A 22600-nucleotide genomic window follows, 5' to 3' on the forward strand; every position below is an offset into this window, starting at 1 on the left:
GATGAAAACCACTAAACCACCCACATGTCCTTATAGACCAGAGGTTTAGCACCCACAAAAAAGTTTTATACTCACCCTGCCCCCCCCCAGTAAAAGTTTGTGGATTAGTCTTAGCTTCATGGCTGGGCAGTAAAGGAATGACCCCTCTGACAGGATAGTGCAGCAGACAGACTGTCAGGAGGGGCGTTCCCAGTTAGACTGTCAGGAATACCCTTCTGACGGTGAAGAGCTATCGGTAACGGCACCAATAGCTCTTTCCCCAGGGCACATAACGGGAAAGCCAAATTTCTACTGGTATATAAAAACACAAGGATATGAAAGGTCCTCTTTAAGTATGGCAAGTATGTCTCCATCTGTCTATACAGATACAGTATACAATTACCCTTACTCAAGCTATATTTCAGATGTGATCCAACTATGCTAAAATTAAGAACTAAAACTGACTGACAGTAATTTCATGTTATTATTATGAATAAATAGTAGAAGAATTGTACTAGAATAGAAGACAATAGTAAAAGTTTTCCTAATCAAGATTTCAATAGACCTGTATTGAAGACTAAAAATTAGGAACTACAACTATATTGTATAGAAGAGCAAGGACATCTGAAGCAATTGGTAGTGGAGGATCTGTGAGATTCTTATAGACATTTAGCTCATTCCAAAATCTTTACCCTACTGTAAAACTATGGTATTCTATGTATATAATATAGCATGAAATATAACCTATAAAATACACAATTTTGTAAAAATTGACATGTTGTCCAGACATTTTGCAATCTCCTGTGAGTATTTTCATGAATTTGAGAGTTAGAATAGTGGGGGATTTATCACAGACTCACAACATATATTGTTCCTACTTATATCTATGTCCATGTTCTGAATATAAGTATTAGTAACATGATTTGCCACTTAGATAAATGCCCCATCAAAAAATTAATGCGATCTTGGGTATTGTAATGATTTTCTGAATACTATTATATATTAATACTAATTTTCTACAACTACCACATTTAATACTACTGTACATTTCTATCAAAAAGTAAAACTATCATAAAGGGAGCGTCTAGTCTATGAATATACATCTACATACTGCTGTTAACCTCCTGTCCACAGAAACAGGCAACTTCAGAGAGATGGCTGCAAGAACATCCTGGTGGATCCAATGTAATTGCATCAAATGGTCCATCGCTAATAAACTTTTGACCAGTTTCATTAACATAATCTTCCTGTAGTGTAGACGGATGTGAATGTCCTGTTACTGAAGTATTTGAAAATTCCAAAGTGGCCGACCCAATACTTGCAGAAAGATGAATATTTTCCATGCTTGCTAACATTTCGGTTTGATCACTCTTTTCCAGTGATGGCTCACTCTTTTCCAGTGATGGCCTTCCTTGGACATCAGAGAAGGTTGGAATTATCCAATAGCTCCACATTGAATTTATTATTGAGCTTGTAGTCAAAAGCGATATCTGAGCAGCATTTCCATCACTCTGGGTCGTTGGGTCTGCAGATGGTATCGTGGGATTCATTGAGAGCTGCTCAACATCATTCTTTAAATGGCTTTGAGGCGCAGCTGACAAGTGGCCATCTTCAAGTGGGGGTGTTGCGATATAACTGCTGTATCCTACTTCTAATGGCCCTGTCTGACTGAAAAAACCAGTTTGACTTATTGAGTCATCACTATTTGCAGTCAAGATACTGATCTCACTTGCTGGGTATGCCATATCTTTAGTACGCAAAGTACCCTGAGATTCAACAAATTCTGGATGTGGATTTTCTTGCTGCTTTTGGTCTGTACTAAAGATAACCTGGATTGTGCATGGCACAACTTTGACTTTGCTAGCCTCAAGAGAGGATGTTTGACTGGTAAGGGATAGTTGAAATAAGTGTCGATCCATGGAATGGCTAATATCAGTTTCAGAGGCCAGTCTACCATCACTTGTGGAAAACAGGGAAGACATCTTTAACTGCATTGAGTTTTCTAAACTTCTATCTAAGTAGCTTCTGGTAGATGAATTTGATATAAAGCTATTATTTCCTTCTGACTGCACAATAAACATTGATGGCAAATACTGTAATAAAGTCTTTGTTGGGGCAAGGTTTAATTCTGTGTTAATATGTGAAAGTCCTTCATTGGTAGAACTGAATTCAACTCGATGGCCTCTGGACACCAAGTACAGCTTTTCGACTTCCAAAAAATCTTCTTCACCAGAAAACTCTATTTCACCAACATTGCCATTGATGTCAACAGTTGGATGTGGGCTAACGTTTTCACTAGAAGTATAAAATGGGTCAATAGTTGGACCTCCCATGTAAAATTCTAAGTTCATATTAGGTTTTTCATTGTCTAATAGAAAGTATTTCCACTGATGATCTGAGACATCATAACTTGAAGTCATGAAATTGTAATGCTCTGCTAGCCTTGAATTCAGAACACTGCTGCTTTCTGATTGAGGAAACCTTTGCCTATTTGAGGGTAAAACATCTACATTTAAGACTCTACTATATAACCCTTCATAATCTAACAATCTTGTTGGTAACATCTCTTCTGTAAGACTTTGCGTTGGATATAAGGGACTTTGCATATTATACGTAGTTAGATGGTGTATATTTGCTCTGTGAGCCAGTAGACTTCCTAGAAGCAAATTTGATTGGGATGGTACTATGGTGTATAGCGTGGTACAACTGGAGAAAGTATCACAAGATACACTTTCTGTAGACAAGTGTGTGACTTGATTTCTTAATAGTGAAAGGGCTAACAAATTTGGCTGAGAGTTTTGTGCCGCAGTTGAAGGTTCTACTGACATACCAATGTTAGCCCTCAAAACATAGTTTGGTTCCTCTGTGTTTTTTAACCCTTGTGTTCCATAACTAGTCAGAGTCTGAAAACCAACAGGTCCCTTATTATTGTTATTAGCTCCTTCTGACTTGAGGAAGTCCTCTGTTGGTGTCACAACAGAGGACAATACATAGGAGTTATTTAGTAATAATGGTAGTTTACCGGTTGTACTTTTAGCAGATAACACATAAAAAAGAGAGATGTTTTCTGCAATAGACTCATGATTTCCACTCGCATGATCGCTAAACAGATACTCTGATGTCATTTTGCTGTACTCATTTTTGTGCTTTATAATGCTTTTAGCATTGATGGGTGGTGTAAAATTCTCAAAATTGTGCATAATCCCTTGTGCCCACCATGTTTGATTCCAAGTATTTTTCTTAGTGTTGCTAAGATGTTTTCTACTGAACAATTTATTATCTGCTCCCATCACAGAAACATTATGCCACTCATCTTCACTTCCAGATCCTCCATTCTCCATTTTTGATATATCATCTTCTCCAAGTAATAGAGTAGACCATTTGCTTGAAATATTCATTATCATAGAAGACATATTATTAGAAAACACTCTTTTAGTGGACCTGTATTCATTCTCTGTAGTCACAGTCGTTGTTATCCTCTGATCTGCCGACGATGTCCAAAGTGATGGTGCCGTCATTAACCAAAAGTCAATTGGGGTGCTGCTTGTTGTACTTTTCTCTGAAGATGATGGTCTTTGTTTCACGGGCCACACAATTGGAGTAGAAATAATCCCTATACTTCGTACACCTTTTATCTTTGAATCTTGCATATGTAGCTGCCATTCTTCCCAAGGACGAGTAACCAGGTTTCTCTTCATTCTGATGGGAAATGTAGCAGGAACTTTGAGTTCCTGCAGATCTGCATGTGTTATGCCATACAATAAATGGATTGAAAAAAAGTAGTTACTTGCAACAAAAATACATTCCTGTCAATTTAATAGACTAAACTTTTCTTGAAACATGTGACAATTTCCTAATATAATTCTATAGCGTGAATGTCTCATAAGGCCATTGTGAAGAAATCACATACAGTAACTTATGATTTCTCTTTCAACCTATCTAAAGCTACCAAACAATTTTAGCCAGAATACTATTTACCCAAAGAGTCTGTATGACAAATTAAATGTAGCCCCTCTCCAAGGTGTAGGGGATAAGTTTCAGATCAGTGGGGCCCAAATACTGGAATCCCAAAACGGGAGCCCCAATTCCACTTCAGCAGTTCCATAGAAATGAATGAGCTGGCAGTGTGCATGCGGGACCAATGATTCATTTAAATGGTGGAGTTAGAATCCCTGTTCTTGTGATGTTTTTGGGTTCCAAACACTAGATTGGTTGTTAAAAATATATCTTTGGAATATGTAAGTGTTGGCTTACTTTATCCAGAAATGTTTAATTACCTTATCAGCTTCATAAACTATTATATGAGTAATAACATTTCAGAAATTTAAGCAGTGGTTGTTGGAGATTAGCTGAAAAAAGTAAGAACGGCAAAAATCTGCTCTATAAGGGCCTATTGATGTCAATAAACATTTTTTTTTTTTGGCAATGATACAAAGCTCAAGCTGAATACAAAAAGTCGGGGTTCCAGCTCTAAGAAAATTCAGAAGACTCTTTTAATAAATCTATATTGCTCAAAGTGGACAACCCTTTAAATACAAATTTACTGCAACAATTGTCTTCATTCTGTAAAGTAACTGTAAGGAAACAAATGGCAGATTTGCACTTGATACCATGTCTAGCTGCTGAAAACAAACAATTACACATTAAGCACAGCAAGGTTCTCCAGTCTGTAAAGCACATGTAGTGCTGTGAAGAAAGTTAACCGATGGTAGATTTGCATTTGATACAATGGTCTAATGGCTGAAAACAAAAAATAAATTACAGTACATGAAACTTGCCAAAGAAAAAGCTAAGCATATCTATATCACATAGTGATAATTCTTACAAGGCAAACACAGAATTCAAAAGAATCAAGCACATAGGCAAATCTAGAATCTCGAAGGCTAAGTTCACATCCGCTTGAGACTCTGGCGCAGAAACTGCCAAAAGTGGCAGAGAGAAAGGAGGACTTTTCTCTCTGCCGGTTTCAGTATAAAGCAATGGACAATTAATGGACAACCAGTGCTCCATTATAGTTTATTGGATTTTACCTGTCTGCTATTAATGCTGTTTTAGCGGTCAAGCCGGAAGACTCAAATGATGGAGAGCCAGGAGCAGATGTGAGCCTAGCCTTAGTACTTAGTATTATAGTGTATGCCTATCTGAATTTCGTAACACAAATGTACTGTATAGTGCAAATAAAAATAACATAATAGATTATAAATTCAATTATACTGATGACTATAATAATACGTTGACATAGTTAGATTGCTGTAATAGAGGTTTCACATAAAGGATAGCAGACCCCATTGACTAAATGGGGACCACCAGGTGTCCAACTGAAACCAGCGAGTGAAAAAGCCATGCAAGAAGGACTTTATCGTTCATTGATTTCAGGAAGACATTGGGACAGAGTCTTCAACAGAGACTCTAGTCAGATATGAATGAAGCCATAACCTGCAGCGTTACTTAGAATCTGAAGATAGACCAAACATAGTATCTGAAGTATAATGTGCTCTATGCAGAAATCCATATTTTCCATGGAAGGATACATCAGGCTGTCATAACCAGCTTTCAAGGTGCTCAAGGCAGAATGTTTTTAGTGTTTTCTAATATATTAAACTTAGAACATAAAATACATTAGCAAATATTATAATATGGGTCTCTTACCAGGCTGTGGGTTATCAGCGCTGTTAGTAGTCATGTTAGTAGTTATCATAGTGGATGGTGAAGCTGTTACTGTAGCTGGGAAAAATACAACAAAATGTGAGCTTGAGTGGTCAGACTGTGAGTCCAATTATTAGGTAAAGCATTGGGTGTAACAATATAATACAGCAACCAAGGCAGGTGAGGTTATTTTGGAAAAAGCGCAAATGCAATTCAATAATCTGCATATTATGCAATAATGTGAACCATTGAGGATAGCAAAACAGCAATTCTTAATGTATGTTCACACATGGCAGACTTGTTGCAAACATTTCTGCAACTGTTCTATACATTTGGAGGAGGCTTTTAGAAATCCATGCACATGCTGCAAAAATGTATGGAAGGGATTTCCAGTTTTGGAAATTCTGTCATGTCTGAACATAGAAATAAAGGTGTGGTTGAGCCAGATAGAAAGTAGCTTAATGTGTTTCAAATTAAAAATGTCTAAGCATAATAGTATACATTCATTATGATAGCTTACCTGGTGACGTGATATTAGAGTAGAAATGTGGCCATTGTTACAAAAAAAATTGTTACATTGTTGCAAAGGGGTAAAAATGTTTTGACCTTTTGACTTTCAGGCTCCATATGTCACAATCCACTACAGCATCGAACATGAGACTACCATCCTATTATAGATCAGATCAGATCAGATTGGCATATCAGTCAAGAACCTGATCTGATCTGATCAAGTAAATGCCCAGGAGGATTCAGGCAATGTTGAAAGTCAAAGGTGGATTTACAAAATACTAACAAAATAATAAAAATCTAAATTTATATTTTTAGGAGCAAAATAGTGACAATTAGAGATGAGCGAGTAGTACTCGACCAAGTAGGTATTCAATCGAATACTACGGTATTCGAAATACTCGTACTTGATCGAGTACCACTCGCTATTCGAATGTAAAAGTTCGATGCAGAACCAGCATTGATTGACCGAATGCTATACAGTCGGCCAATCAACGCTGGTTCTTCTCCTACCTTTAGAAGTCTTTTCCGTGCAGCTTCCCCGCGGCGTCTTCCGGCTCTGAATTCACTCTGCCAGGCATCGGGCCTTCCCGCTTGTAGTGCGGGCACGCGCAGTCGGCTTTGCCCAGGCCCAATGCCTGGCAGAGTGAATTCAGAGCCGGAAGATGCCGCAAGGAGAAGACTTCTCGGAGGATCCAGCCCGACCCTCACTCGTGGACTAGGTGAGTATAATTTGTTCGAATGTTGCCTACCCCTGAAACGAGCATTCCCCCCCCCCATAGACTATAATAGGGTTCGATATTCAATTCGAGTAGTCGAATATTGAGGGCTACTCGAAACGAATATCGAACCTTGAACATTTTACTGTTCGCCCATCTCTAGTAACAATGCATTTACATGACAAGAATGTGCACAATTAATCATATGCTAAATAGCTGCAAGTTTATATATGAGATAGCCAAGTTGATTGTCTATAAAATGATGGTAGTTTCACGTTGAAAGCTATAGTGAATGGTGAGATATGGAGCCTGAAGGTCAGAAGTTCAAAACATTGTTACCCTTTTGCACATCAGTGTTTGGTTAACGACAATCATTTTATCAGAAACCCAATTAAATACAATATTAGAAAATAATAGCCAAATATAAATCACTGGATTGTGCACACAGACTCATGCAGGATTTCACCATGTGATACTATTCCACAAATCATACTATATTGAAAAGCTGTTAATCTTGTGACACAAATATCTGCACATGTTAAACCAAAAGGAAAAGTAAGGAGGGACAAATCAATATGTCTTGCTCAACTGCCAGGTTCAATCCAACCAAAAGACCGGGGTTCCACAAAGCGTAGACACCGCAATTTACTGAAACCGCACCGCTTTACATTAACTGCAAAGTGGATGGGATTCTGGCTAATCCCATCCACACCTTGCAGAAAATAATCCACAGCGAAAATGCTGAAATTAGAAAAACACTTGCGTTTTTGCATATAGCAACATGTCAATTACACCTACAGAACACTAGCAGTCTCTGTAGAGGTATAATGAAAGCCGAATGTCCACAGAGTCTGAAGTTTTTTCTGCGGAGATTTTGGCTGTGGCCCACTATGTGAGACCTTAGCTTAAGGCTGAGGCCGCACATTGCAGAAACGCAGTTTCCTTTGTTGCAGATTTTGCGGCGTTTTTTTTTTTTTAGCCAAACCTAGGAGTGACCACAAAAGGAATGGGAAATATATAGGAAGCTCTTACACTTCTACCTTCTTCTCAATCCACTCCTGACTTTGGCTCAAAAAAATGCAACAAAATCTGCAACAAAAAAAGCTGTGTTTCTGTAATGTAGGGCCTCAGCCTAAAAGAGATCTTTTCCACATCCTTGTAACTAGAATCTTTAAGGGACTGACCCCTTCTCCACCTCATGTTTCATTTCAACTATTTACATTCTTTACAATTGTTTACAAAGAACCTTTCGTGAAGTTATACTGTTAGTAAGCCTTGGCTATATTGTCAGTGAATCTACTATCTCACATCTCTAGATCATCTTATTTCATCTTTGACTTTTTTTTTCAGGTACTGTATCTTACAAAAATCTTAGATTGTATTACATTAACTAGTTGTGCAACCAATATACAGTACATAGGTTAAAGCAATCTTATGACAACATCAAGAAACAAATGTACTTTTTACAAATTTGACAAATTTTCCACTTGAAATTATAGGTCATAAAAAATTGCTAGGCAAGCAGAGCCTAACCACCAACGGGATTTTTAATCCCAAATACAGCATGGAGTTTTCTATAGTTCCAGTTTATTTCCAATGTTTCATGATCTATCAATGTCCATTTAAGTATATACCAAGTCCATGGATACAGCTCAGGATGAGTCAAGCACTCAGAAATATATTATATACAGTATACGTCCCTTATAAACACACACCTGATTAAAATAAAAAAAACTATACAAGTCCAAGGCCCCATGTAGCGGACCACAGCCAAAACCTGAATTACACCGCGATTTGTTCCACAGAAAGTCCACAGAATTTTCCTCTGTTGACTTTCAGCTTACATTATACCTATATGGAAACCTCAGGCATTTCTGTAGGTATAATTCTCATGTTGCGATTTACAAAAAAGCAATGTTTTTTTAAATTGCAACATTTCCGCTACGGATATTTTGCTACAATGTGTAGATGGGAGTAGCCAGAATCCCACCCACTTTGCAGATACTTCCATGTTTACGCTATCTGGGACCTCGGCCTAAAGGAGGAGTTTATAAAGAATGAGAATATACTCTATAGAAGTCCGGCTTGTCTTAATGGTCAAGTTAATCTTCTCCAATATCTATATAAACACTTGAAAATTCATAACAGAGATTCTTACCAGGTACTGGACTATTTGTGGTTATGTTAGTAGTGATCAAAGCGGATGGCAAAGAGGGGGTTACAGTAGCTGGCAAAAAATAGAAAAAAACAAATGATAGCATGGATGGCAAGACAGATGGCATATGTGATAAAAAATAACTCTAAATGAATAATGTGTAATATAAATCTAGAAAAAAGGAATCACGCTATACTATCAGCTATTGTAACAATTGTTAACAATTATTCATATATTTGAATATTTCCGCAGGTTTTTTGGAAAGTTAAAGAAATTTAATTAAAAAATTTTTATTATTCCATGTATTTTATATTCTAGAACAAGGGACCATATCCTTGGTGTGAGAGAGAAGTACTATAATACAGAGATGTTACTTCAAGGAATATTCTGATAACAGACATTTACAGCAGAGCCATAAAGTTCCCATAAGTAGGATCCCACTGCTATGACTCCCGTTTAGCTGCAGAATAGGAGAATTTGGTTTTGGTCCACAGACCGCAAGGATATTAATGGATCTTAAAATAATTTGATGGAATACATGGTGACCATATTGAGTTCTTCTGATCAAGTCACCCAAATGAGTCGAAGGTATCAAAACTGGTACAAATGAAAAGTGAAAAGCTTGTCCAGAGGAAAAAAAATTTATAGCAATACAAAAGCTGTAACATGCTAAGTCGCCACAAGAAACCACTTTTCCTTTGCACCGGTTTGATGCTGTATAGTTTCCTTGCTCTTTCTCTAAGACGCGAAATATTTTCTTTGGTAAACACAAGTTAAATATAATTCCAAGTTCATCTTTGCAGAATAATGTAAATGTAAAATTTTAACTATAGGGAAAAACAACTTACTATATATTTGACAGAAAACAAAACAGTAAGGAGAAGGTATGCGCTTATCATGCATAACAAGCAGATGATATAACAGATACAAAATATGCAGATGGTTGTTCACTATATTTGTGTTGTTCCTTTTTGCTTTTTTTGTAACTGATTTACATGGTTGTCTATAAAAACTGTGGTCAGTTGCTGAAACCCCCACTACAAATGATGATATAGTAGTGGCTGTGTGACCAGCTTTCAGACCAAACATACAGGGCATAAAATTCTCCTCCTTCTTTATATTAGTATCTAAGAGCAGTATCTTGTCCGAGCATGGACAACTAGTCCACATCAAGTTTATTTTCTTCCTAATAACATTTATCCCCTACAAGACATAGGATATATGTCTGATAGCTGGTGATACAAGAGTTGGGTTCCCAAGGAATCATGAAAACAGGTTCCTACTTGTGTCCTTTGTTGACCAAGTATATGGAGCAGTGGTGTACATGGTCAACCATCTCTCCACTCACTTCTATTGGACTGATGGCAATAGTCTCATAGAAGTGGAGCACTGGCCAAACATGCACCCCAGGACTCCTTTTTCATGGTACACTTGGGGCACCTTGCAGGCACTATGACACCTTCCGTGATCACTTGTTTAACCCCCATTCTGTTGTGTTGGATTACATATGACGTACTAGTCTTCAATCACTTCTCTGCAGAACAGGGTATAATAGTAATGATTGATTCATTAAAAAAGTGAATCCCTTAGAACACATGGACATGACCATATTACAGGTATGAAAGCTGAGTTATTAAATGACATAGGGTGGCTTAAGATGGGATTTGGAGTCTACAGGACCATAAATACCTCCATTTGCCATATAAAGGTCTTTTTCTGCCAGATACCACATGAACCATGTCATAATTCATCAGATCCTATATTATGGAGGTAATCTCTGCCTAAAGCAATGTACCTACAGCTCTGCAATAACAGTACAGAGATCCTTCTTGGGCATTAGTATCGTAGATATCGGAGCCCTTCAGCAGCCAAGTAACGGTGGACACATCTATATATTTTTAAACCAATACCTTTTCTCATAGTTGCCCTACTGGCTAGAACAGGACCCCGTCTATTTACTTTTTTTTAGTAATATTGATTTGTTTTAACCATCTGTATATTTTCAGGCAAACATATAGGATGTACATAATGTTTTTTACACCTTTATAGTGAAAAAACCGACATGATATGGAAGATGTAAAGTCTTACCATATATGGTACTGGAAGCAGGAAAATCAGGAGTGTTAGAGATGACAGTGGTTGATGAGATGGTGGTTGTATTGGGTGTAGTAGATACAGAAGATGGTGAGGGTACAGCAGGTGATCGAGATGGTGATGTTACTACAGTGGATGACCGTGTTACGGTTGATGGAGTTACAGTGGATGTTACTCTAGATGCTAGTTAACACAAGAAACAAGTAAGCTAGGATGAATGAATTCAATGTGTCTTTACCCAGATAAGGAATCTGCCTTGCTACTTTCCTGGGAACTGTGTTGATACCCTCTAATAGTATCTAAAATACTATGAAAGGAACGCTTCTTATAGTAATGATTAGAGATGAGCGAACAGTGTTCTATCGAACACATGTTCGATCGGATATCAGGGTGTTCGCCATGTTCGAATCGAATCGAACACCACGTGGTAAAGTGCGCCAAAATTCGATTCCCCTCCCACCTTCCCTGGCGCCTTTTTTGCACCAATAACAGCGCAGGGGAGGTGGGACAGGAACTACGACACTGGGGGCATTGAAAAAAATTGGAAAAAGTCATTGGCTGCCGAAATCAGGTGACCTCCATTTTAGACGAATAGTGGATTTCAAATCCGGGTCATATGAGAATGTGAACTTTGTGACTATGAGACAGGGATAGCTGTACAGGCAGGGATAGCTAGGGATAACCTTTATTTAGGGGGGAATGTTATTAAAAATAACTTTTTGGGGCTCTATCGGGTGTGTAATTGTGATTTTTGTGAGATAAACTTTTTCCCATAGGGATGCATTGGCCAGCGCTGATTGGCCGAATTCCGTACTCTGGCCAATCAGTGCTGGCCAATGCATTCTATTAGCTTGATGAAGCAGAGTGTGCACAAGGGTTCAAGCGCACCCTCGGCTCTGATGTAGCAGAGCCGAGGCTGCACAAGGGTTCAAGCGCACCCTCGGCTCTGATGTAGGAGAGCCGAGGGTGCACTTGAACCCTTGTGCACCCTCAGCTCTGCTACATCAGAGCCGAGGGTGCGCTTGAACCCTTGTGCACACTCTGCTTCATCAAGCTAATAGAATGCATTGGCCAGCGCTGATTGGCCAATGTATTCTATTAGCCTGATGAAGTAGAGCTGAATGTGTGTGCTAAGCACACACATTCAGCTCTACTTCATCGGGCTAATAGAATGCATTGGCCAGCGCTGATTGGCCAGAGTACGGAACTCGACCAATCAGCGCTGGCTCTGCTGGAGGAGGCGGAGTCTAAGATCGCTCCACACCAGTCTCCATTCAGGTCCGACCTTAGACTCCGCCTCCTCCAGCAGAGCCAGCGCTGATTGGTCGAGTTCCGTACTCTGGCCAATCAGCGCTGGCCAATGCATTCTATTAGCCCGATGAAGTAGAGCTGAATGTGTGTGCTAAGCACACACATTCAGCTCTACTTCATCAGGCTAATAGAATACATTGGCCAATCAGCGCTGGCCAATGCATTCTATTAGCTTGATGAAGCAGAGTGTGCACAAGGGTTCAAGCGCACCCTCGGCTCTGATGTAGCAGAGCTGAGGGTGCACAAGGGTTCAAGTGCACCCTCGGCTCTCCTACATCAGAGCCGAGGGTGCGCTTGAACCCTTGTGCACACTCTGCTTCATCAAGCTAATAGAATGCATTGGCCAGCACTGATTGGCCAGAGTACGGAATTCGGCCAATCAGCGCTGGCCAATGCATTCTATTAGCCCGATGAAGTAGAGCTGAATGTGTGTGCTAAGCACACACATTCAGCACTGCTTCATCACGCCAATACAATGCATTAGCCAGTGCTGATTGGCCAGAGTACGGAATTCGGCCAATCTGTAGAATCTGCTTAGCACACACATTCAGCTCTACTTCATCGGGCTAATAGAATGCATTGGCCAGCGCTGATTGGCCGAATTCCGTACTCTGGCCAATCAGCACTGGCTAATGCATTGTATTGGCTTGATGAAGCAGTGCTGAATGTGTGTGCTTAGCACACACATTCAGCTCTACTTCATCGGGCTAATAGAATGCATTGGCCAATCAGCGCTGGCCAATGCATTCTATTAGCGTGAACTGAGTTTGCACAGGGGTTCTAGTGCACCCTCGGCTCTGCTACATCAGATTGCTACATCTGATGTAGCAGTGCCGAGTGTGCATCAGATGTGTAGTTGAGCAAAACTGACTCAGCACTGCTAAGTCTGCATTCGCATAGGAATGCATTGGCCAGCCTTCGGCCAATCAGCGCTGGCTCTGCCGGAGGAGGCGGAGTCTAAGGTCGGACCTGAATGGAGACTGGTGTGGAGCGACCTTAGACTCCGCCTCCTCCAGCAGAGCCAGCGCTGATTGGCCGAATTCCGTACTCTGGCCAATCAGCACTGGCTAATGCATTGTATTGGCTTGATGAAGCAGTGCTGAATGTGTGTGCTTAGCACACACATTCAGCTCTACTTCATCGGGCTAATAGAATGCATTGGCCAATCAGCGCTGGCCAATGCATTCTATTAGCGTGAACTGAGTTTGCACAGGGGTTCTAGTGCACCCTCGGCTCTGCTACATCAGATTGCTACATCTGATGTAGCAGTGCCGAGTGTGCATCAGATGTGTAGTTGAGCAAAACTGACTCAGCACTGCTAAGTCTGCATTCGCATAGGAATGCATTGGCCAGCCTTCGGCCAATCAGCGCTGGCTCTGCCGGAGGAGGCGGAGTCTAAGGTCGGACCTGAATGGAGACTGGTGTGGAGCGACCTTAGACTCCGCCTCCTCCAGCAGAGCCAGCGCTGATTGGCCGAATTCCGTACTCTGGCCAATCAGCACTGGCTAATGCATTGTATTGGCTTGATGAAGCAGTGCTGAATGTGTGTGCTTAGCACACACATTCAGCTCTACTTCATCGGGCTAATAGAATGCATTGGCCAGCGCTGATTGGCCGAATTCCGTACTCTGGCCAATCAGCACTGGCTAATGCATTGTATTGGCTTGATGAAGCAGTGCTGAATGTGTGTGCTTAGCACACACATTCAGCTCTACTTCATCGGGCTAATAGAATGCATTGGCCAATCAGCGCTGGCCAATGCATTCTATTAGCGTGAACTGAGTTTGCACAGGGGTTCTAGTGCACCCTCGGCTCTGCTACATCAGATTGCTACATCTGATGTAGCAGTGCCGAGTGTGCATCAGATGTGTAGTTGAGCAAAACTGACTCAGCACTGCTAAGTCTGCATTCGCATAGGAATGCATTGGCCAGCCTTCGGCCAATCAGCGCTGGCTCTGCCGGAGGAGGCGGAGTCTAAGGTCGGACCTGAATGGAGACTGGTGTGGAGCTATCTTAGACTCCGCCTCCTCCAGCAGAGCCAGCGCTGATTGGTCGAGTTCCGTACTCTGGCCAATCAGCACTGGCCAATGCATTTCTATGGGGAAAAGTTAGCTTGCGAAAATCGCAAACTGACAGGGATTTCCATGAAATAAAGTGACTTTTATGCCCCCAGACATGCTTCCCCTGCTGTCCCAGTGTCATTCCAGGGTGTTGGTATCATTTCCTGGGGTGTCATAGTGGACTTGGTGACCCTCCAGACACGAATTTGGGTTTCCCCCTTAACGAGTTTATGTTCCCCATAGACTATAATGGGGTTCGAAACCCATTCGAACACTCGAACAGTGAGCGGCTGTTCGAATCGAATTTCGAACCTCGAACATTTTAGTGTTCGCTCATCTCTAGTAATGATCTGAGACCATGGTAGCTATAACCCAGATCACTGCTCACTTTAGAATACTTGTCATCTTGGTGAGTTTGTTTATTCTACATAATATTTGAGTATGAGACATGAACTTATATTACGGCAGGGGTCAGCAACCTCCGACACTCCAACTGCTGTGAAACTACAATTCCCAGCATGCTCCATTCACTTCCATGGGAGTTCCAAGAACAACAGAGCAAGTATGCATGCTGGGAGTTGTAGTTTTACAGCAGCTGTAGGGCTGAAGGTTGCCTACTACAGATGAGCGAATAGTATTCGATCAAATAGTAGTATTCGTTCGAATACCATCCTTCGCATACCACGCGGTAACTATTCGATTCCCCTCCCGCCTTCCCTGGCGCTTTTTTTTACAACTATAACCTATGAAGGGGAGGTATTCGATCGAATATACTTGCTCATCTCTATTGCCTACTCTTGTATTACAGTATGCTGAATGTTCATTGAAATATTCACTGTAGGTGTTATGTCAAAGTAGTTCATTCACAATTAGTTGAAACTAAATCTCTAAACTATTCAAAATGGTGTGATAACTAGTATTATTATCAAAATATTATATAGTATTTGTTGTCTCAAGGCAAACACAATTTACATTATTGTTATTAAGTAACACAGGGGACTATGAAGTTAGATTTTGCAGAATTTTACACATTTATGTCACCTTACCATACCAATGTACAATATACATGAAGTACATATGATGATAATACATAGACTAGACAAATAGCATCCTCTGTGAAGATGGATTCACCTGTTCCATGGGATTTACAGTAACCCATGGGGCTCCCCTTTAGAAAGTTTGGTTTAATAGATGATTTTCCAAGACAAAGAAGGTTTCATCATGATAGCCATCATCAGCACATAGGAAATCACACTACAGTAGTAGCAATAAATTATACCACGGTGAAAAGTATTATCCAATCTACTACATAGGACTCTAATGTAGATATGTAAAACATGTAGAATTAGACTTTAGGTTTCATGGGAAAGTGGTTCTGAAATACTCTGGGCATCTAAAGTTGTCCTTCTTTGTTAGAATGAGTAAAATGTATTATTATTATTATTCTTGCTGTAACATACAGGTCTCTCTGAACCTCATCTACAACAATTACTTTGAAAAAGGGAAACATTCCTCTCCAAGAAATATGAGCGAAGCCGCAGTGGTCTATGTGCACTACCGCAGCTGTAATAATAAAACATAACCCCAGTGACACGAAATAATGGGCGAGGACACAAAAGCTGCATGAAAGGTCACAAGCCCATTGTCCTACATTGTTGCAATAATCCAGTGTATTCCTTGTACCGATCAAAGCATATTTTAACTTTGACTTCACTCCGACTTTGGAATTCTGCAATCTGACAAACCCAACATATTTGCTAGAAATTCTGAATGGATGCGGAAAATGAGGCTAGTCTCAAGAGCTTACACTTGAATGATGATGAGAAGCACAAACCGCGCAGCATTCTCCACATTCAAGGGGGTCAGTGCATCTTCAGTTACCGAGTTCACTACTTACTGTTTATCACTGGTGCTTGTGAGTAGGCGTACAATGTTTCACAGTATCAGAAATAAAAGCCATGGTAAAATAGTCAATTTAACCCTGCTGTTCTGTTCGCATTTGCTATACACTTGTACTGTTCCCGGGTCAATATGACCCGACCTATTATTTCTTGATTTTTAGCTACTCTAATTGTTTTATTTGAATACTTTTTTCATTGAAATACTGTATGTGAACATGTTTGATCATAAACAAAAGAAAAATTAAAATTCAAACTTAATTTTTTATTTTTTTTTCATAAAAAGTTTACACAGGCTTTTTGCTTCGATTGTTGACATTCTGCACACAAATAATAAAGAAGCTTTACATTACTATTACTAAAACATGAAATTTATCTTTTTGAAAACAAATTTTATAAATCAACAAATGAAAAATCATAAAAACTTCAACCATTTTAGAAAGAAAAAAGAAAAAACTGAACATGTTCATGCGTTTTTACACTAAGCACAATAATAAGACACATGTCCTTTACACAGATATTTTGAACATCCAGCACATGTCAGATTAGTCTTATTGTCACAGGAAGATGGACAGAAGCTCCATCTCTTCTTTTTTTGCTGGTAGCTGTGCTGGTGGAGGCCGTGGATGTGGAGTCTCTTTCTTGAGCATGCTGGACACTTTTTACAATGGCTGCTGCTCCATCACTTCTGGGGGTCTCTTTTCTGCTCTCAATATATGGCCTCACCAGGGATTTTCCCAATTCCTCAAGAAATAATCTTCTTTTATGCAGCTTATTCCAGTTCCAATCGGGGTCGATTTCTCTCCATAAGACAAATGCATTGTATGCAGAAACGTCCAGTATGTTATAAAATAAAATCATTGGCCAACGATTGGTTTTGCGTTTGCATGTATATGTTGATATTACTTGGTCTAAAGTATCAACTGCTCCCTTTGTGGCATTATAATCCAAAATAATGTCAGGCTTTCTGTCTTCTCTATCACTTACGGCATTGTCATGGTGCATTGTGCTCATGAGAATTACCTGTTTGTTTTTTTTTGGAACATAAGAAACAACAGTTGTATTTCCAGAAAAATAAAAAGTAGAACTGTCCACCTCTCTCTTGCTAAGGATACCTTGCAGTAGTTCAGGTTTGTTTTTTCTCATAGTGCCCAGCATGGTAAGTTGTTTTTTCTTCAACATCTGGCCTAGTTGATAGGATGTAAAAAAGTTGTCACATGTGACATTTTGTCCTTTTAGTCCATGAGTCAAATCTAGAACAACACGCATACCCTGATTTTTTTCAGGTCTTTCATCAGGGGCTTTTCCTGTATACACTTGAACATTTAGAGCATATGAACTGTTGCTGTCGCAAAGTGTCCAGATCTTGAGGCCATATTTTGCTGGCTTACGTGGTATATATTGTCTGAATGGGCACCTACCTCGGAATGCCACCAGTTGCTCATCAACAGTTACATTTTCACCACTGTTATACAATTTTGGTAGAATCTCTACCCATTGATTCCAAACATTTCTAATAGGGGCTAGTTTATCTTTAGCTCTTCTTTCCATTCTATCTGTTTTAGAATCAAACCGCAGTACTCTCAAAATGTCATGAAACCTTTCAAAGACACATTGAAGCTCTAAATATGTGGCGACCGGTTTCGCAATTCCACAAACTTTTACCCTTTGAATGATAGACAACCAGTCTCCTCTCTCACAAACAGACTAGTAATTACTTGCTTACTGATAAGAACAGTGAAACCACCACCATTTGGAGATGAAGAACACATAATAAAACATAACTTTTGCAGTCAGAAATAATCAGAGACCTGTAGAACAGTATAAAATGCTATCGGGTCATATTGACCCGAACAGTACAAGTGTAACAATCAGCGTGTAGCAAAAAGTAAACAAAAAAAAAAAACCAAGAACAAAAAAAAAAATGTAGAGCTCCACAAATGAGGAAAAGTCAAGGAACCACTAGTTTCAAATCCTCATTAAAAAAAATCTGCAGGGTCTCAAAAATCATTTCGGGTCATATTGACCCGAACAGAACAGCAGGGTTAAGAAATGTAATAGCCTATACATCCCAAACAATAAATAATAGATATGTATAAATACATAACACTTGTTTATCATGGTATATTTGTACCTTGACAGACACCTGCTAGTTTTTCACAGGTAGTTGGTTCTGTTGAAGGAGTTGTTGGCAAAGAGGTACCTAAAATCCAAACACAAGAAATACATTATTAAAATTGTATCTGTTGAATTATTTTTATTTGTTTATTTTTTTTTTAATGGCTCTATCCATAGCACAAGCCACAGTTATCTGAGCGATAGGGGACCAGCAGCCTGCCAGGAAGAGATCCGCTGTTCGAGAATGCTCCTGATCCACCATACTATTTGATGCACAAGGCTGAAACCAGCACAAGACCCTCATGTTAACTCTATTGTAATGGCTATGATTATAGCAAAACAAAGTAAATATGTCAGTAAGTATGCTAAACAGTAACTGTTAGGGTCCATTCATACAGAGTTTCCATGTGCGGTTTCTGACGCTGAATATGCATCAGAATCTGCGTGGAAAAAAAGCCTCCCATTGACTTCAATGGGTGAGCAGTAAAAGGAAGTCAATGGGAGGCTTTTATTCTGTGCGGATTCTGATGCGAATTCCGCGTTAGAATCTGCGCATGGAAACTCCACATGAATGGCCTCTAATACATATTTTATTTTTTTGCAAGTGCATAGTTCAAGTGAAGATAAGATACCTTCAACACTTCTACCAACTCAAGTTCTTAGCACCAACAAGAACAGATAATTTCGGTACTTGATGTGTTATTTAAGCTCTGCAATGTCAAAAGGGCGGTGTCAGTTGGGGGGGGGGTGACCCAGAGCTCCAATCAGAGGCAGCCAGGGCCAGGGGTCATACTCAAACTCCTTATCTGCCCAACTGCCCAAACTCCAAATGTGCCAGAATCAGTGGAACGGTGCCTACGAATTGATGTAAAGAGCCGGGCTTGTTGGAGACGGTGAAAGGTCCACTTTAAGGAAAATGCTTCCACCCACTCTTATGATTTCTGTCTAATCAAACCTTTATTCTCATCTATAATGTTCAGTCCTCTGATGAGATATATTACAAAGTTTGTTATATTCAAATGAAGTATTAATTTGTGAAAATAATTTCAAGACAGTTATTCATTAATTGTCATGTAGTAATGAATGCATTAGCTTTTATACAGGAAAGCACAACGTTTTTGGTTGGAACTGTAATGTTTGTTCATTTCGTCAATCTTATATTTATGCCAATGGAGTTGAAAGGGACAAATATATCAGATCCGCAATGTTTTTCTCATTATAGATGCTTAAACAGATTTAATAAGACTGGTGTTTCACAAAGTATGTCAACATCTGAAATGTAACCAGAAAAATATGCCAAATTTATTAAAAAGGGAACCTCTCTTGAAGGGAGTTTGTCACTAGGACCGAGCATATCAATTCAGTCCCACAGATACGTAGGTGAGGGTTACCTTGTGAATCAGTACCTCCATTTTTATATATATATATATATATATATATATATATATATATATATACCATTTTTATATGTAAATAAACTGTTTGGAGCTATGAAGGTGTTGCTGCTTACCTATTGGAAGAACAACAACACCCTTGTTGCATATTGACAAAAGAGGTGATATCTTAGTAGCAATGGGGCTACTAAAAGGGACAACATTGTTTGATTCAGATAAAAAAATCACTGCATGCTTTCATGAATACTTCCAAAAATTATTGTCTCTGGAATCTACAAATGCAAGTTAAAGCTCTAAACTGGAAAAAAGAAGCCATATATCAATACAATTCAGAAACTCCACTGTCTTCTCTGGGCCAAAGCTCATTTAACCGCTTCTCAACCAGTCCACTTAAATTACCAGGTCTCTCTTTTGCAGCCTGCAAAAGAAAGGATGATTTTTTGCAATGCATTGCAATGCGTTAGCATTGTAATGCATTGCATTAGTGATCAAACCCCCTGGGGTTCAACACCCCTAGGGGGTCTAATAAATGCAAAAAATAAAAATTAAAAAGTAAAAAAAAATATATAAAAAAAAGTAAAAAGTAAAAAGTATTAAAAATTCAAATCACCCCCCTTTCCCTAGAACAGATATAAAAGTAGTTAAAAACTGTGAAACACATACATGTTAGGTATCCCCGCATCCAAAATCGCCCGCTCTACAAATCTATAAAAATATTTTTCCTGTTCGGTAAATGCCGTAGTGGGAAAAATAGTCAAAAGTGCCAAACCACCATTTTTTCACTGTTTTGATTCTGATAAAAATTTGAATAAAAAATGATCAAAGCAATAACATTTCCCGAAAATGGTAGAACTAAAAAGTACACCCGGTCCCGCAAAAAAAGACGCACTATGCATCCCTGTTCACTGACGTATAAAAAAGTTACGGCTGTCGGATTTTTTAATTTGGTAACCCTGGAACCGTACCAAAACACAGAATACAGGGGACATGTCATTTTGGTTGCACAGTGAACACCATAAAACCAAAGCCCGTAAGAAAGTCGCAGAAATGCATTTTGTCTTCAAATCCACCCCATTCTGAATTTTTTTCCTGCTTCCCAGTACATTATATAGAATAATTAATGGTGGCATCATGAAGAAAAATTTGTCCTGCAAAAATTAAGACCTCATATGGCTCTGGGAGCGGAGAAATAAAAAAGTTATGGGGTTTAGAACGAGGGGAGTCAAAAACGAAAAACGAAAATCAAAAAATGCCATCGGCGGGAAAGGGTTAATAATGAAAATTCAACTGCAAGAAGTAGCAAACACAACAACAATAAGAAAACTTTCCGCAGCATGGACAGCAGAGGGAGTCCATAATAATAATAATAATAATAATAATAATAATAATAATAAAGCTACCCTAATAGAGAATAGAAATAAGTGGCTTCACCATGAGCCACAGTCAAGTTAAAGAATGCTGAAACTGTTACACATGTAATGTAACATAAACTTTGCTACATATGTAATCACTATGAATATCACATTGTAACACAGTAGTAGCGCAGCTTTATAAAAAGAACTTAGGGCACAAGGGTATTTTATTGTATCCAAGGGCTAGTATATCCAAAATCATTAGTTTTTCAGCACAGGGGTATACTCAAGTGAAAATAAAACGTAGCTTTTAATAAATATGATTAAAAACGAAATTTCTGTGTATCTCGTCACTGCTATTGTGTTACAGTGTTAACAACAAGTATCGCACACTTGTATCCTTTTGTGGATAGGGCAAGGGGGGTGGCCAGAGTTGGGGAAACCCACCCCACCAGCAATGGTCCAAAATAGTTAGCAGCGCGGTGTGGTATACACCCACCTGTATGACCAATTCCCCCCTATATCTCCAAGGGCTAATGTCATTGCTCCTGTCACTATTTGTTAAAGTGGTGTCTAAACAGATATAGTCACTTGATAAAACAATAGTAACCCTCTTATCTAAATAAGTGCAGATATAGCAGACTGCCTCTAATAGGTCGGATATAACAGGCTGCGCTTACACTATTACAAGCTAATTGTTAGCACACAAGTAAACTGGAGTAGACTGAGCTAATGGCATTATAAGCCCTATTCAAACACTCTCTACGCGTTTCGCAAGGCTCATCAGGAGAGTTAGAGATAAGAAAACAAAAAAGGTTGCGGTAATAACCACATTTCCTGAGTCCTGGATGGTAGGACTCAGTACATATAGCAGATCCGAGATCAGCATTGCTGGTGGGGTGGGTTCCCCGACTCTGGCCATCCCCCTTGCCCTATCCACAAAAGGATACAAGTGTGCAATACTTGTTGTTAACACTGTAACACAATAGCAGTGACGAGATACACAGAAATTTCGTTTTTAATCATATTTATTAAAAGCTACGTTTTATTTTCACTTGAGTATACCCCTGTGCTGAAAAACACAAGGGTATTTTAAATACAAAATATAGTCCAAGAACATTCTGTGCAGTTCTCAGAATAGTTATTTTAAACATAAGCAGAATAAGACCCGAATAAAACAAGCATCAGTGTAAAAGTCACTCAGAATGAGATTAATGAATTTATATAAACATTTCATAGTTGGATGACATCACAACTGCGTAGGGGAATGTTGGCCGTAAAACCATTCATCTGCCTCAATTGATGCAGCAAATGGCATTTTCTATCTACAACCCTCAGACATGTATAGTATGACATTTGTGATGGGC

At 39.2% G+C, this 22600-nt stretch overlaps 1 protein-coding gene across 3 annotated transcripts in view; it reads right to left on the reverse strand.

The window, feature by feature from the left end:
- Positions 1–22600, reverse strand: part of ADGRG6 (adhesion G protein-coupled receptor G6) — a 144096-nt gene that overhangs the window by 49587 nt on the left and 71909 nt on the right. The window contains exons 5-8 of one of the 3 annotated variants that reach the window (XM_075267685.1): positions 18504–18572; positions 11095–11283; positions 9010–9078; positions 5629–5703 (exon numbers count right to left, since the gene is read on the reverse strand). In XM_075267685.1, the coding sequence (XP_075123786.1) occupies positions 5629–5703; positions 9010–9078; positions 11095–11283; positions 18504–18572 (402 nt within the window). The remainder of the gene's footprint in view (positions 1–5628; positions 5704–9009; positions 9079–11094; positions 11284–18503; positions 18573–22600) is intronic. The other 2 variants (XM_075267686.1, XM_075267687.1) reach the window with 2 other exon arrangements.

This window comes from Leptodactylus fuscus, chromosome 3 (assembly GCF_031893055.1).
Source record: "Leptodactylus fuscus isolate aLepFus1 chromosome 3, aLepFus1.hap2, whole genome shotgun sequence".
Classification (NCBI taxonomy): Eukaryota; Metazoa; Chordata; class Amphibia; order Anura; family Leptodactylidae; genus Leptodactylus; species Leptodactylus fuscus.